The 18,242-nt window shown below is 40.0% G+C and overlaps 1 protein-coding gene across 1 annotated transcript; it reads right to left on the bottom strand.

The window, feature by feature from the left end:
• Positions 1 to 7,514: 7,514 nt before the first annotated feature.
• Positions 7,515 to 17,975, bottom strand: cyp4v2a (cytochrome P450, family 4, subfamily V, member 2a). Its single transcript, XM_032535839.1, has 11 exons — positions 17,684 to 17,975; positions 17,449 to 17,561; positions 16,132 to 16,217; positions 13,974 to 14,164; positions 13,782 to 13,851; positions 13,556 to 13,682; positions 13,276 to 13,449; positions 11,916 to 12,018; positions 11,147 to 11,281; positions 8,830 to 9,009; positions 7,515 to 8,701 (listed from the first exon to the last, which is right to left on the bottom strand). The coding sequence occupies exons 1-11, from the start codon at positions 17,871 to 17,873 to the stop codon at positions 8,523 to 8,525; spliced, it is 1,548 nt and encodes a 515-aa protein (XP_032391730.1). The 5' UTR covers positions 17,874 to 17,975; the 3' UTR covers positions 7,515 to 8,522.
• Between the last annotated feature and the right edge of the window lie 267 nt (positions 17,976 to 18,242).

Genomic DNA, 18,242 nt, shown 5'->3' with positions numbered 1-18,242 from the left:
CCATGCAATTTCTCCCTACTTTAGTGGAAGACAGAAACAGACAGAGGTCCCTTATCAGATGTCCCTCTATATTTGTCCTTGTCTGTATTCAGCGGCATGGTAGGTTTGTCTGATGGCTACACTGACTGAGCTTTTGAAGCAGTACTTGGACGACATTTCAAACACAGTTCTGATTACTTTTTTCTTTCATTCCACATGCTATTGCACAATCAAACTAGCCTTGTTATCCCACTAGCAGTCCTGTTCATGCCCGTATGGTAAGCCTGCATTGTGTTGTAGCAGTACACACCATCATGTACTGTATGCGTACATACATTTTTGTCACAAAGAGATGTACAGACAGTTTTTAAGCCACACGACCAAGGTTGGTGGAATTTGTTTTCAGGTATGTGACAAAATTAGAGGAACCTAAACAAATGTGCCGAAAACCACAGTGAATGTAGATGCTTCCATACAAGACATGGGGGTCACTGAAGGTTTTGATTAGTATGAAGTTAATAGAATCATATGATATAGTCTTCAGAGCAAAGTCTGTCTGTGGGGAGGGGCGTAAAAAGCTAGAAGGGCACCAGCTGCATGCAACAGGGCCCCTGTGTGTGTGTGTGCGTGTGCGTGCGTGCGTGCATGCGTGCGTGAGAACGAGAGGCATAAATTGTGAAGAGCTCTGGATAAAAGCTCGGTGTTAATGCTATCCACTTACCATTAGTAGCTTTGTCATCTTTGTTTAGCCATATAACTGTTTCCTTGATGTATGTTTTTTCTTCTAACTCTTTGAAAGATTTAGAGCTACTGAGAGCTAGAATCAAATTCCTTGCATGGGCATGCTGTACTTGCCGAATGAACTTGATTCTGAATCTTCATTTGGTTCTGAGAATACAAAAATCAAGACAGCCGACACCACAGCTCCACACTTACTAGCCCCTAATTGTTGTTTCAGTTATGGGAATTATTAAGTCATGGGAATGGACTTCTACTGTTTCCATTGTACACTGCACATGTCATGTGTGAATGGAAAGGTTGTGGGGGATGGAGTTGATGTGTCTTTGACTGACGTCCATTTGTGGAGCCACAAACACACACATCTAATATGAACATATAACCCTCAATATCCATACAAGACCACAATGCCTTTAAATTTACAATGTAGCACCATATTATATGATCTAATAAATAAACAGGTGTTAAAAAAAAATGCTTTCACATTTAGGTGCACAAGCATTTCATCAAAGTACCTGATCCTTTTTCATCAGCAGCTTCAACAAATTGTTTTTACCCCAATCGAAGACCTTTGTTTACCTGCGGCTACTTATAATTGAAAGTTAATACGAAGCGTGTCCGGACACTCTTCTTCTTTATGAGAAATGAATGTAGAAAAATAATTCTGTTTTATATAAAAATATAAGGTGCAGGAGGGACTAAGTACTGATACATTGAGCTGTGTCTGCTTTTTAAGTCTTACCCCCACTGTAGTAAAATTGGAGCCACGACCTACATTTCAAACAATTTAGCTGTGAGATTAAGCATCGTGTACTTCAAAGCAACTGAAGTATGCATGGCCTTGGCGCCTTGAGCATTGCACACCCTTCCACCTCAAAGTTTGTTGCTAACTGGCTCACATGTTTCTATGGGAACAGTAAAGATGACAAGCAAATGGGTTTATTTCATCCCCAAGAAATCATTTTTTTGCTGCGACTGTTTAATCTTCAGCTGATAGTTCATATTATCTAGTTTGGGTGATCATTGTGTTTCACTGATTCGTCCTTCCTTCAGACTTCTGCTCTCACGCTTTCACTCCGCCTAATACCCTCTTTGGATTCCCTCCATCTAACCGCAGTCACTTTCTTTTTAACTATTTCTTTTTCTCTTTCTCCTTCACTGTCTCCATCCACATCTCCTTGCCTCCTTCCATATTGGATGAACCAATTCTGAGCTTTGGGTTTGGTGTCTAATAGGGGCATTCATTTGATGTGAAAATAGACTGAATCAAGACTGGTAGAGAGAAGAGAGTCAAAGGGAGAGGGGCTCAAAACAAGTGGGTGGTTTAACTAGGAGTGTGTGCATGCATGTGTGCAGGAGAGTGACTAAAAGCAACCCAACAGACATAGCAATGTGTTGTGAAGCTCCAGCATGGTGCTCAGTCAGATCCAGTGATACTGTCACATCCTCTCTTCCTCAGCACTGGTCTCTGTGCTCTTTGGGCCAGCGAGGTCTATAAAACATAAAAGAGATGTGTGTATATATAAATGCTACACAGTCCTAGCTACACCTTCAAATAGTCTCCTGGGGCAGCTTTCACCTACCCTATTGATCTAAATGGGTCATTAACAGAGATTATTTGTGGGAATATGTATGCTGACATTTAAGACCGGGTTTTTAAAGCCCAATAATAATAACAATAATAATAATAAAAAACATGAATAATTTACCCTACAAAAAAACATCAGTTTGGTTTTTTGCTGATCAAGTGGATTGTAGGAGACTTTTCTTTCCATTTCGAAATTGCCATTTCAAGATATCCATTGGTCATTTCAATGTCCATTTCCCACCAATGGCTTAATTGTCCCTACACTACAGTAAATTACTGAATTAGCCTATTTCGTTCTTTTAAACGACAAGGCTGGAATCTTCAATGTCAACAAAATCCCATTAGAATAACAAAAAAAACTAGGGGCGCCTCGGTGGCTCACCTGGTAGAGCATGCGCCCCCTGTACAGAGGCTCAGTTCTCACCGCAGCGGCTCGGGGTTCAACACGACCTGCGGCCCTTTGCTGCGTCTCATTTCCCCCCCCCCCCTTTCATGTCTAAGCTGTCCTGTCAAACAAAGGGCCAAAATGCAAAATTAAAAAAAAAGAAACGCTATTTCTTCAAATGAATTGGTAGTGAAAGTGAATCAAAACAGCGCCCTACGTACCCTCTTGACCACAAGTCAAACTACTTCAAACGATCCGTTGCACAAAGTTTGAATACTTAGTTATTTTTTACACATGTTTGAACAAAAGTTCAAATTTCTTGAACGTTCAATTCATTGTTTAGTTTTTTGTCTTTTCATGGGTTTCCAACAATCCAAAAAATGTAAAAAATCACCAGCTTTATCTGTTTTGTAATGTTTGTATTTGATTTTGCAGGATGTGAGATAGAGAATGAATTCATTCTGTACAGCTTCATAATAAAGAAAATCCAACGAGTCATTCCAGCTCTGCTACTTCAAGATGACTTAAGTTTGTAGAGACAGCTATGCAGCCATTTGCAAATGACAGCCAGCGGGTTGCTTCTTTTTTTGTTTACATAATGTTTGTCTCATGGTCAGATTGATCTTGTTGTATGCAAATCAATGTCTAGAGTTTTGAAGTTCACTTAAAAACAGTATTAGAGAATTGACACTTTATGTGCAGTGATCTTGCATCATGAGCTACGATGTTCCTAAAACTGCAACATGTGTTAAATTAACCATTTAAAGGGACATTGCACATTTATCATGTGTCACTCAAGTGTCAAAACACTGAACATCTAAGACTCACAGGCAATAAACTGTACGCATGCTGAATACAGCTGTCACTCACATCACTCTGTATCTGCCGGGCATTCAGATACGTTCTGCTGTTTGTGCTGTTCTTCCATCCCCCACACTCACTGTTTTACACACACACACACACACACACACACACACACACACACACACACACACACACACACACACACACACACACACTGCACAACACTCAGCAACTCACGTTATTTATTTATTTTATTTTAATCAAGGGTTATTTTTTCATTTTCACCCCAGGTAGCGGGCATCAACAACAACAAAAAGAGAAAGGATAAGAATAGAAAAAGTAAATAAAAATAAATAAATAAAAAGAACAAAAATATATATGGCGTATAAAGAAAGTGGATAGAAAAAAAAGTAAAACGCAGCAAAAATGCAAATGCATACAAGTCATATTAAACGCCATAAATTCTCCTTAAACAATCTTAAGTTCCGAAAATGTCTGTTCACATGCGTCTAGGTGGATGATGATTCCTGGAAAAAGACATTCTGTTTAATAGGATAAGACATAGAGCAGCCAGTAACACTTAACAGGGTGAATTTAAAAAATTGTGGCGGCTGTGGCTCAGTGCTGGAGCGGTCGCCTGCCAATCGGAAGGTTGGTGGTTCGATGCCTGGCCCTGCAGTTCCATGTCGAAGTGTCCTTGGGCAAGACACTGAACCCCAGGTTGCCCCTGATGCTGTTCCCATCAGAGTGTGAATGTGTGTGTGCGTTTATCTGATGAGCAGGTGGCACCTTGTACAGCAGCCTCGGCCACAGTGTGTAAATGGTTCCTTTGCTATGTTACAGGGCTTTGAGTAGTTGTGAAGACTAGAAAATCACTATATAAGAGCAGTACATTTACCAGGGTGAATAACACTCATGAGTTGTTTTGTGATGTACACAAAACAAGCCATGCTGGATATGTAATCCTCTCCTTGCACACATTCAGAAAAAGCATACACTGCTGCCTCTCTCTGGACATCAGTTTAAACCACACCTTATTATAAAGCAGAACAATTTTATTGACGGTCATTTTATAACCCAGTGCTACTTACTCTCTCTCTTGTGTCCTTAGAGCATATGGTTTCTTTGTGTCTCTGTGGAGTCCCACTATTTCATAATTCCATTCAACAAAACTTCAGTTTTGAAAGCGCAATGGGAAATCTATCATCATTTGATGCCTTAAAGTAGTTTCATCCAATTTCATCACAGAGCCCAAGGGCGAATGTGTGTCTCGGATGGAACTAGCTGACACTGATTGAAGTCTTCCATGTTGACTTTGTCGTTATTTCATAGTATTTCACATGTGTCTGCTGAATTGTCTTAAAAGAATGTAACACAGTACATGGTTAGCAGAAAAGCAACAGCTGTGGCTGTATGGGTAACACTACAATGACATGAATTTATCCTTTTTTTAGATATTCTTATAAGTCTCTATGTTTTTCATATGAACAGAACAATAACTGCTTTTATACCATCATTTTTAAATGAATATTTAGAAAATGAACGATTTAAGCATGAAGAAGATTTTTTTTTTTTATTATCTCGGGTGGAGGATCTACTTGGAATTATTAAATGGAATGATTTTATTAAAAAAAAAAATATGTTTACACAGTATACCCTGGCTATGAATCTGTCTGTGAGCCGTAAGCAGTTTATTGATTTCCCTTCCCTAACGGTTTCATAAGAATGATTTTAAAATGGCGAAAGAGGACAAACTATCTAGGATTATACACTAATAAAGTGATCGTTATAGGAAAAACCTTAAAAATATTTGTTTGTTTTTCTTTCTTTTTTCCTTCTCCTTAATCATTTCTTGACCCCATGGGAGGACCTGACACCCAGTGCTTCGGTGCTTTATGCAGTATTTGTTTTGGAATCTGAAAGTTAACACAGACTTTGAAGAGGCTGCAAACTTTCCTTAGCATTCCTGCCAACTGCTAAATCTGCACAGATTAAAGAGTCAATTGCAAAACGATCTGGTGCCTTGTACTATGTTGAAAAATTCGGAATTACTGCTACTGTTGTTAATTACTCTCTTCCATTTGTTGCTTTAGAAATGATACTACCACACTGTACACATGAAGCTTTCTTGTGGCTGCAAGTAAGTGAGTTGTTATTGAAACCGGTTACATAAAACGGTTACATAACTGCAATACACAGTAAAATAAAGCAGGCTTGGGAGAGTTGAGGCACCTTCAACAGACCGATTGGGGCCAGTCTAGTGCGCCCTCAGCTTTTTTTTCAATTTCTTATTTTTCCCTCCATAACAAACATTTCACGAAACGAACACTTGACCATCAAAGCAACACGGCGAGTAAAAAAAAAATCCACTCATAAGTGACTGACAAACTGTATCGAGAAAATAATTATAATACTATAATAATTCTAGCATGGGAAAATAATTCTGGTACCATCCACACGTTTTATAGATTAATGTTCAGATCCTTGGCACTATGAACATTCAGTATTTTGTAGAAATAAATGCTTCACCATTAGAAAACTATCTTAGCACATGCATAATGCCCTGAATTAAACCTACTGTAGCCGCAGAATCTGATGAATAGCTCCTTTATCCGTATTAGAGATCCTAAGATAAATGTACTCTTCCTACTTTGCTGCTCAGGCGCCTCAGCTCTATCCAACCATTGATTAGAAATGTGATCGATAATTTAAATAATAGCATTGGAGAAGGGCACGCAACTCATCATCAGTCATGTCATTGTGGGCAATGACCCTTGTAGCCATGCCAGTTAAATCATCTTCTGACATTATGGATGGGGTAATTTGTAACTGTGTCATACTATGATTACTAATTTGCTACAATAGATCCTTCTGACCTCAATGTGATTCAGTGGCTAAAGAGTTATGCTCAGTATGATCATGAATGGATTCTTTCTCACAAGAGTTTCATCCTGCAGGGAGATGAGTGGTCAGTTTTACCAAATCTTCAGAGTTGTGTGAGTAGTTTTGTTCCATATACGAACCCATATTTTCGACCTTAAGACTTTTGCACTGAAGGACTACTCCAACACTATGATGAAGATCAGAATACTTGCCATGAAGAGAACTACTCTACCTGTGAAAACATTCGTACAGTATGATGTCTTTTGTGGCTCTGTAGGAGCCTCCTCAAGTCTGAGAAAACGACCCGGATAATGTCATAGTGATGTTATTAGGGTTATCTTAGATACGCCTTGAGATTTCAACTGAGGGGGTGTGGAGTTTAAAAACTGTGTGTGTTAACCAGGCCGGTAGGATCTGTTGAAAATCGTCATCCAGTTGCATTCTGGGAAATGTAAGATCCAGTGTTTTTGGGAGTTTGATCCTTTCTAGACACTAACAGTCAGGACATCCCATCATCTGCAGCATAGATTTTGACTTTTTTTTTTAACTGTTATTCATAAGCACTCTGTCTCCACTTTGTGGAGCAGCAATACGCCACTTATTGGAGTATCTCTCAGAGCAACATAGTTGTATATTAACAATTAATCAAAAGCCTTTATAATGAGAGAGGACGACCCGTACTGCAGAGAACAAGATGAATACCCAACAGCACTGATGGTCAGCATAGAGTTTAGCCTCTTTCAGCTAATTGTTTTGGTTCTGTGGCTACACACAGACTGTATACTTGGGTCTCACAGACCATATCAACTATCAAGCCATATAAAAACACAGCAGCAAATGTAAACTACCTTCCTATCATGAAATGGCAGAACAATCCAGGTTAAGATCTATTTAGACCCAGGCATTGCATTCAGTCCAGTGAGAAGTCCAATGTTAGGAAACGGCTGTTCTGTGTCTGCTGGATGTGTACAGTACGTCTGCATTTTTATTTTTGCTAACACATCATAAATGGCAGCTTTATAAGTCAACTGTTGTCAGGCTTCGGGATTCTGGGAGTTGGTTTGGAATTTATTCTATGTCACTGAACATAGCTTTTAGATTGAATTGGAAATACAAGTGTGAGTATCATCTTTTTTTAACATCACACTCCTTCAGTTACATAAACTGCCCTTCCCAGTTGGACTTACACAAGAAAAAATTCAGAAAGATACACAGTACTGTACGTAAATGATCTATCAAACATACATTAATAAACAAACTGTAGTAGCTGAGTATAAGGTCATTCAAGCAAAAACTGCAGCTAGATGTTTGAAAATGAACAGTCAGAGGAAATGCTGCACAAATGAAAGGCGTGTCTTTCTTGTAAATGTAATGAATACTGTATGTAAAATTGTTTGTTATTAAGCCCTGCTCTGCACAAAATGTCTCATATTCATCTATATAACACACACTTTTTCTTCAAAATTAAAAAAATAAAACATTGTAAGGTATTGCAAAGAATGAAAGTAACATCATTCATGTCACTGAGTTAATGACGAGATCCTTTTCTTAAGCTAACTTACTTACTTAACGCACTTACTCTGAAAGCTGTTTACAGCATTTCATTACCAAAATAACATATTTGCATTTTTCTTTTTTTTAATTCTTGTGATACAACAATAGTGCAGAGTTGTTGCTAATCGGACCCAGAATAGTGCATCATCTACAGTAGTTATTTCTCTAAAACTAACAATGTTGAAAATACATCTCAATATATTTTCATGTGGTTCTATTTTTATGTTATTATTTGGTAATTATGAACATAATGATGAGTAGATTCTAAACTTTAAGTTTAAACACCATGGTCACTACCAGGGTTCAAAACTAGCACCATCTACTTGCCAAATGCTGGTAAAATATCAGTGGCTGGTAGACCAAAAAAAATCAATGCTCATCTATTGATTGGCTGGTAAAATTTAAACATTCACTAGCCATTAGGCTGGTGGACGAAAAAGTTCATTTTCAACCATCGTCTTTACTCTCCCTAAGGGTATTTAGAAACAATCACAGTATCCACCACTATTAGAATTGGGCAGGATGTTCTGTAAATGAAGGCCACAAAGGAACGGGAATTTAGAAAATAGCTTCTATGAACCGGAGCAGCTGCTAGTTTGATGAGGTTGGGGGTTTCCTCTTTTCCAGTTTGATCACGATGCCCTTCTCTGGTCGCAGGATGAGTTCTCCTAACGGCCGCAGCTCTTCACGAGTCTGACACGCTTCAACGCTAAAGTTACGCAGAATGTACGCCAAGATCACCTTTTCTTCCATAAGTGCAAAACGTTGACCTATAGCAGATTACACACACACACACACACACACACAGGTTATCTGGAAAGTGTCTTTAAAGAAACTCAGGAAAGTATGCATTGAGACAGGTCCAGTAAACTACAAATGAAACCTGTCCTGTTCTTACCGATACAGTTGCGGAGTCCAGCGGAGAAGGGGATGTACGCATACGGAGGCCTTCCCACTGAATTCTCAGGCAGGAAGCGCTCAGGCCTGAACTCCTCAGGGTCAGGGAAGTACCGCTGGTCACGGTGGAGAGAGTAGGTAATGATGATGGCATTGGCACCTTTGGGCACCTTGAAACCATCTACAGTTGTAAGAAGAAAAAAACATAGTTACTGTCAGATTTCATGGTGTCTGCCCATTACTAAACATGTTTTGTTTTACATGAGATTATGAAATTTACTGCCTCACCTTAAGCCGTTAGAAAACGTTACAGCCATATAGGAGGTGTTCAAGTACTAAAACAAAAGGCTTAAATGCTTAGTTTAAAGATTATATCTAGTGTATTACGTTTTTATCATTGTTGTACTTTGGCCATCATTTTATTATCACAAGGATTCGGATAACATTGAAATTATTTGCTGGGTTGAAGGTGAATCACCAAAACAAAGTGCAATGTCCAAATCAATACACGTTTCAGACTTGGTACCGAGATACCAAGAACTCAATCGGAGAGTTCACTGTTACGTAATATTTTCTGAATTAAAGCCAGAACCATGAAAAAACACCTAAGATTTAATAAACCTGAAATGTCCTTTAATATTAAGTTTGTGTTGGACTCAAAATATTTATGCAAAAAGAAACCATTTGCTCTGTAAACAAGTACAATCTAGTATTAATGGTAGTTAAGTTTTTTAACAAGGTGATGGTTCTCCGTGAACCATCACCTTGTTGTGGTGGAGAGGTTTGTGTGTCCCTATAAACCTGAGGGCTCTGTTGTCTGGAGCTGTGTGCTCCTGATAAGGTCTCCAATGGCAAAGTGGTGTCAGGTGAGGGGCCAGAAAAAGAATGGCTCAAAAACCCTGTATGAGTGAACGAGGTAGAGAGGGAGTGACCGTGCCCAGAGGAAGCCCGGGGCCACCGTCTGGAGCCAGGCCAAGACGGAGGGCTCGTCAGCGAGTACCTGGAGGAAGGGTTTTCCACGGAGCCCGGCCGGGCACAGCCCACGGGCCCACCACCTGATTGTTCTTTGTGCATATTCACCAAACAAGAGTGTGGGGCTCCAGTAGGGGACTCCATAGTTCTGCTGGGGGACTTCAACGCACATGTGGGCAATAATGGGTTTCCTCAGGAGGGTGGCTGGAGTCTCCGTTAGAGATAAGGTGAGAAGCTCAGTCCTCCGTGAGGAGCTCGGAGTAGAGCCGCTGCTCCTTTGCGTTGAAAGGAGCCAATTATGGTGGTTCGGGCATCTGGTAAGGATGCCTCCTGGGCGCCTCCCTAGGAAGGTGTTCCAGGCACGTCCAGCTTAGAGGAGGCCTCGGGGACTAGAACCAGGACTAGGTGGAGAGATTATATCTCCAACCTCACCTAGGAACGCGTCGGGATCTCCCAGTCGTAGCTGGTTAATGTGGCTCGGGAAAGGGAAGTTTGGGGGTCCCCTACTGGAGCTGCTGCCCCCGCGACCCGATACCGGATAAGCGGACAAAGATGGATGGATGGATGGATGGATGGATGGATGGATGGATGGATGGATGGATGGATTGATGGATGGATGGATGGATGCAAATCAACAGCTGCTAGATGTATGGTTTACCAAAAGAACAGTAGCTGTGTGGCCAGTTTAGCTCAGTTGATAGAGCAGGCTCACACATAAAGAGGTGTATGCCTCGACGCAGAAGGTCCAGGGTTTGAGTAAGATTTCCTGCATGTCTTTCCCCTCTCCCTTCCCCTTTCATATCTAGCTGTCCTATCCATAAAACGTGTAAATGCCCCAAAAAATCAAAAAATCTGAACAAAACAAACAAATAAAAGCATTTAAATTAGCAAGACTAGAAAACATGCTAACACTCATTTCCACAAAGTTGCTACGATTTGAATGGTGCGATTTCAGGCTTGCTATACTTTACTCCCACACTAGCTCCCGTACTGTGCTCCTATACAAACTACTTCTTTTTAAATCCAAAAACTTCTTCTTGGCTTTTTATTACCAGACTTATGATCATCTCTCGCACAGTGCCATTCCTTCTTTTAGCACAAAAACTATCTCTCTACCACACTTTACAATCCACAGGGGCCTTGTGTTATCACTTTGAAGATACTCGGCGAATAGGCGGCTCCAACCACAACCTACAATAAATGTTAAGTGACAAAGAAACCCATTTTTCAAAGGAAAATGACAGAGCCTGGCCTCCCTTGGCTGCTAATAAATCCCACTGCCTTAAGGGATTTGCACTTAGCGGAGAAAAGTTTCCTTCAAGTGTCATCGTTCATCTGTAACTCACTGATGTGGCAGTCTTCACCAATGCTGCGGGCAAAAAAAGGCACAGAGGGAAACAGTCGCAGCGCCTCCTTGATTACACACTCCAGGTATTTGAGCTTCTTCAGGTCCTCCATGTTTACGGGCCGGTCAGATGTACCTTAGCAAATTAAACAGGAAACACTGTCAAACTCCTCAGAACAAAATACAGATGAAGTCAGACAGTTGTTAATGAGATTGTTCAGCAATTTCCTGCAGTCACACTTTCACCTACTTCTATATCATTGACATAGGGCCCACTTGGCAACCTTCTATAGTAGATAAGCTTTGGATAGCAGTGGATTGTTTCAAAGTGGCACACCCAATGATCGTGTTGTATGTATTCTTCAAGATATTCAAGAGTCAAGAGGATATACTGCAATCGTTTTAACAGGCAATTGAGAATTAATAAAAAATGATTACCAGAAGATGTTCATGATTTAACTAGGTTAAGTAAGGTACTGTAATTAAAGTTTTCACATTGAAAAGTAAATGCTATGCTTAAGGACAAGTTTGGATCCTTAAACCGGTGCAAACTTAGCATGTGTTGTTGCTACAAGGCCATCTAGTTCCTTAATGGAATGGGGGAAAAAATGCATGGTTAATCCAATATTTCAATTTTTCTCTATGTATTTTCTCCGGACTTTCCCAGTTGGCTTGGAAAGAACAAATTAGCAAAAACTGAGTCTAAAAAACAAATGATGTCATGAAAGAGAGATGGCGTGTGGTGACGGGAGAGGGCATGTTACAGTTACCAAAGATCTCCTGAAGCTCTTGTTGAACTTTCCTGTGCGCCTCTGGGTGGGAGCCCAGCAGATGTATGATCCAGTTCATCGAGGCTGCTGTAGTATCATGTCCCTGCGTGCAGTAAGGAGGGCAGTAAAATACAGAAAAACAACACATTATTTACAATGGTAAAGCTGCATTAATTGGTGTAGGGGTTTTAGGGCCACTTGGGGCCAGAGGAAAAAGCTTCAAACTCAAAAATGAGAGAAAGTTATTAAGTTATTAGGGTGAATGTGCAAATTTCTGCCTATTTGCAGTACACATTCAGCAGACACAGAGCAATAGTAGCATTCATTTGGTGTTGGGTTTCTGGATTCCCCTGCAAATGTAAGTATAATATATTTTGGTCTCCACCAACTTCTGAAAGAAATATCTGGTTCCTTAGCAGCTAATTGCTCCACAATGTTAGGTTAAAGATATTGAATAGTGCAGCTTTAAGTATTTTTTTTACTCATACACTGCCATTTGTATTTCTTTTCTTTGTGGGTGTACCACAATATACAGACATTAACACAAGACATGAAACAGTCAGTTATGATTTAAATACCATACAGCTGGTTGTTGTTTTTGTTAGTATTCTACAAATTGTCTGAAAGAGACTGTCCTCCCCTGAAAAAAGTCCAATTAGTTGTTTTGTTCAACTAGCAATAATGACTCATATTTGCAATAATGACTCATATTTGTGTTTATTGTTTGACGGCACCCTCTAGCGGCCTTAGTACTTATGATGGGAGCAGGGCAGGAAGTAAGTTAAGAAGAAGTATGCGAGCATTGGATGTCATTCTTTTTGTATGTCCGTTTTCGGATGTCCATCACCTTCCACTTTCTTTGTGTTGGCATTTCTGAGGACTACGGTTAACTGCTCCTCAGATCTCTGCAGGGTAAATCCAGACAGCTAGCTAGACTATCTGTCCAATCTGAGTTTTCTGTTGCACGACTAAAATAACTTTTGAGCGTACACATGTTCCACCAAAACAATTCCTTCCCGAGGCTATTTTGCAGCAGCACCGCTTTGCGCCACCCAAGACGATTGTGATTGGTTTAAAGAAATGCCAATAAACCAGAGCGTGTTTTTCTCCCATCACGGAATGCTGTGTGGACTAGCCAGACCCTCCTCTGCAGCGCTGTGGAGGAACGGAGGAAGGTCTGGCAAAGCGAGACTAGGATTAGGGGACGCAAAACGCCCCTGTGTGTCGTATTTCCTCCCACTGCTAGAGACGCTAATTTATGAAATACTCCTTATCATAATACCAGAGGAATGTGCAGGTGTATGTGAGGAGAAATGAATAAATAATTGTGAGTTGTATTTCTACAACTGTCATTACCAACCTCAAACATAAAGGTGTCCACTTCTTCCTGAATATCCTGATGGCTCATTTTGCTGCCATCCTCGTATTTGGTCTTCAAGAGCATGTCCAGAAATACTCGTCTTTTCTTCGTGCCCTTGTCCGAGTCGCTGTCTGATTCATCTAAGGAAATATTCTCCATTCTTTCGTGTATCACCTGAGACAAAAGCAAAGTTGAAGCTGATTGTGGGTTCTGCTTCATTTTATTGTAATAAATGCGGAAAACATCCACTGATTTTAAAACCACTGGCTCCTTTACTCACTTTGTATGTGAAGGAGTGCAGGATCTTGAGGGTCTTGTCATGCTTCCGACCCTCACCAAAGTAGTTGTACACAAAGTCAGGCCATAACCAAGGACTCCTCTGTCTGCGGCTGACAATGTCACTCATTCTAGGGACAAAAAAATAAAAAACATGAAATAATTGTTCAGATAGTTATTCCGGTATTACTGTATTTGTGTGATTAAAAAAGAACATCAAAAGAACTCACTTGTACACGCACTTAACATACTCTGAGTCAGAATTACTCTGGGCATAGATTTTTTTCCCCATTGCAGTTTCTGAAAAAGACATTGTTTGACATCTTTCAATACCAATAAGTTAATGTTTGCCATGCCCAAACACAGGGCAAATGGTTCAACCATTCATGCACAAGTTCAAATTCAATGGATCTAATCCTCACCACAGATGATGTCCAGGGCACACAAGGTTATGTGGCTGAAACAGTCAAATGGACCCTTCCCCACCTGCTTCTCCAGCTTCTCCACCAGGATCTCGGCCTGCTCGTTCATAACTTCCAGGAAGTCCGTCAGGATGGAGAAGTGGAAGGTGGGCGTTAACATCTTCCGCCGCTGACGCCACTTAAGGCCAGTGCTAACCAAAAGAAGACGGTATAAAAGAGAGTTAAAGGGTGAGAGAGAACACAAGACCTGAAAATATTCTTCATACAAAATGTAATCAGCAATTCTTATTTCAAAAATCAGGTCAAGATTTTTCCTTTAATATTTCGGGAAACACTTTGGTCCGTAATAAGGTAATTTGTCAGCTAGGGCTGTACAATAAATATATATATACAGTATATATATATATATATATATACATATTTTATCATCACAATATTAACTGACGCAGTAAAAGAATGTTGGAAATTAAATTCCTTTCATTTGTTGTAAATTCAACAAGCATGTGTTGTATTTTAGCAGAATACTTAAAGCAGCGGATATGCAGAACTGTGTACAATTTTGAGTTTTTATTTATCGCAAGTAACTCGTTATTGCAATATTCAAGAACATTATCCCATATTGTATATTTTCCTCCAATCAGGCAGCCCCATTGCTGGCCCACCCGTCTGGCTGGACAACCAGGCTGCTCTCCCAGGCTCAGTTCCCCCTGGCTGGGCATCCTCAACATGTCCTCCTGGCATCCACACCTTTGCTTTTTTAATTTAGGTTTTTACAAATGTTACAAACAACCAGCCACAAACCACTGACCCCTCCCATATAACTTCACCACATCTTATTTTTCTTATTAATTAAATACATTCATTAGTCTTTTGATAGCATTGTGTGTGAACTACCTAGTGTTACAAGCCAGTCTATATTGACGACGTTTCATTTCCGGGTTTGTTCAGGTGGAGCCGGAAGATCCGCCGTACGTGCCTCATTTTTGTCTGGAAGTCCCTTACTTGTTGCCTTCTTTGTGTTGGCATTCTATACCCCGGTGGATTTCTGAGGACAATGGTTAACTGCTCCTCAGATCTCTGCAGGGTAAATCCAGACAGCTAGCTGTCCAATCTGAGTTTTCTGTTGCACGACTAAAACATATTTTGAACGTACGCATGTTCCACCAAAACAACTTCCTTCATGAGGCGATTTTGCAGCAGCACCATTGCTCCCTCCGGCGCTTAGCTTCACCCAAGACGATTGTGATTGGTTTAAAGAAATGCCAAAAAACCAGAGCAGGTTTTTCACCCATCCCAGAATGTTGTGTGGACTGGCCAGACCCTCCTTTGCAGCGCTGTTGAGGAGGGTCTGGCAAAGTGAGACTAGTTAAAAGCCTAAGCCTAGTTTGTAACAGTATCTTAAAAACAGGTTAAAAGCAAACTAAAGACCTACCTTTTTAATCTGGCTTTTACTTTAGTTTTATGTATCTCTCTATTCATATATCTGTTTGTATGTGTCTATTTATGCATGTTAGCCTGTTTTACTTATCGGTGTATGTTTTGATATACAATGTAATAGTTTGTATCTATTTATGATCTTTCCTCTGGTATGTCCTCACTGTAAAGTGATGGGATTTATGAGAGCGTTTCCTCAGCTGCTTGTTTTAATTTTTTTTTTTAGTGAATGGTGTTATTTAAGAGTGTTTTATTAGTAACAAAGCTACATTATGTTTGACCCCAAGACATCCCCCCCAAACTCCTCCATCAGCCCAGTTTTTCCACTGCAACTGACTGAGAGTTTACTGAACACATCAGTGGTACCCAGATGGTCCCTTTCCTTCTCAGACACATAGGTGTGCTTTCTTATTGTGCCACCTTGGGGTTGAATAAGGAACTTATTACCCAAGATTCCTTGAGAATAAACCATATAGATTGTGGTGGCCCCTTATTTATCCAAGAGCAGGCCAAAATTTCAAAGGGAAATGAATTGCTGTTGTAATTTTTTCAATGTGAAAACACTACAAACTATTAGTATGCATCTGGGACACAGCTATGATCTATTTGCATGTTTTTTCAACAAAAAAAGATTTTTGACTATGCCTGGATTATGTATTTTTTTTTTTTACTTTTCAGATCAACACTGACATTCTTTTAAGAGTAAGCAGAGGAGAGCAAATACCTAGTAAGAAGGCCAGTTCCGAGCCAAGGGTGGAGGAATTTGTACGCATAGGATTTCTCCATGTGAACAGCGTTGGTCAGAACCGTCTACAAACAATAGCAAAACAAAAATGTACGAAAGAGCCAACAATTGAACAGCAAAGTTATAGCAAGAATGGTGACAATTAGCAGAACAGTGGCAGTGTGTAAACATGCAATGCACAGGTGTCCTAAACAGGTCACATACTGTAGCCAAAAAACAGAAGGTCAACAAACTTGACTTGTTTGGCTAAGTTTAGCTGTAGTGCAGCAACCTCTGCATCAATAACTGTGTGAGTGGGTTTACACGCATGGAAGTGCTTCACTGCTTGAGTTATCGAGACACTTTGACTGTTGAAACCATTTTTTTTTTACTTCTATTTGGTTGCTGAAATTATATATACAGTATATACTGTATGTGTATATATATATATATATATATATATATGTATATACACACACACATATATATATATATATGTATATATGTGTGTGTGTGTGTGTGTATATACATATATATGTGTGTGTGTGACTTTATTATAAATTATATAATGTGTTGGTGTTGTGTGTGTGTGTATATACATATATATGTGTGTGTGTGACTGTATATATAAATATATATATATGTGTGTGTGTTATATAATATATATATTATAATATATTAATTATGTATGTATACGTATGTATCATGTTGTGTGTATGTATTTATATATATTATATAACTGTATGTATTAAGTGTGTATAGGCTATTTGTGTGTGTGTGTGTGTGTGGTGTGTGTGTGTGTGGTGTGTGTTGTGTGGGTTTTTGTGTGTGTTGTGTGTGTGTGTGTGTGTGTGTGTGTGTGTGGTGTGTGTGTTGTGTGTGTGTGTGTTTTGTTGTGTAAGAAAAGGCATGTGCATGCAAGTGTAAGGAAGTAAATTAATCAATTTGGCAGGTTCATACAGCAGTGTTTCCACTTCGTTTCAAATAACGCCAAACATATGTTTAATATTCATTTTCAGCTACGCGCACTGCCCGGATGAACAAGTCAAGTGTCTGTGGTTATAGTTCACACGTGTGAAATAATAGCAGGACAGTCTAGCCTCAGTTTTCGAAACTGGTAAAGTCAGTTGAACAGGTGATCCGTCATCTGACTGTTTAAAAACAGGCTCTGTGACGAACTGTAGAGCCAGGGCTTCGGTTCTGCCCTTCATTGTTCTCCGCGCGGTGCGCTGCGTCACTCCGCGTAAAACACTCTGCGTGCTTTAAATGCTTGCCACCACCTGCCATATGGTAACTTATAAGAGGCTGCAACGTTACCTCAACCGTTTCAGGATGAAACAGGATCACAAATGGGATTGGTCCTATCCAGAGTTTAAATAGAGGAGCACTCGCGAAGTCACGGGTGAAGTCCATAATTTGCTGAAAGAAATCTGAAGCAAAGAAAAGAAATCTAAGTAATGCCGCATTAAGTAGAAAATACATTCATTCATTCATTTAAGCAATTTAAAACGCTCCTGTAGCATCCTGTTTTTTTGTGTGTGTGTTTTTTTACCTCCTGCATTGTATTTGAACTGGAATGCATTTCCAATAAAGATATACGTTCCGTCGGCCTGAGGAATAGGCTTCATGGTGAACCATTTGTCCAGGTAACCGCTGAGCAGCTTGTAGGTGATGTAGGTCAGAGCAGCGATGAAGATGCTGATTCCAAGCAAAGGTGCCGAGTAACTCCCGAGCACAGCCATGTTTCTGCTGTACTTACAGTAGTAGCCTACAGAATGGGTGTGTGCAGCGCAGACTGTGCAGTGGCCTACCAGGCTGTCCTCCTCTCCTTATGAATGGGTGCAGTTTGCTCCTCCTTTACTCTGCAGTCAATCCAATGACAGCCTGCTGGGTTAAGGTGCCCACTCTGTTTGGTGTTATTTACTGCTCTTGGGAATGTAACTAGGAGATCCATAAAAAAAGGGCGTAATAGGAGACAGATACACAAGTACTTAAAAATGGGGGAAAGGTAGCATTGAGATGGTAAATGGTATAAATTAGCTTACTGGCTATAATAAATATGTTAATATTTACCGACTGAAACTGACTTAGGCCTTTGTTGGGTTTATTCT

Source organism: Etheostoma spectabile, chromosome 2, assembly GCF_008692095.1.
Source record: "Etheostoma spectabile isolate EspeVRDwgs_2016 chromosome 2, UIUC_Espe_1.0, whole genome shotgun sequence".
Classification (NCBI taxonomy): Eukaryota; Metazoa; Chordata; class Actinopteri; order Perciformes; family Percidae; genus Etheostoma; species Etheostoma spectabile.
Note: the sequence above shows the minus strand (reverse complement) of the source record. Positions and strands in the feature narration are given on the sequence as shown.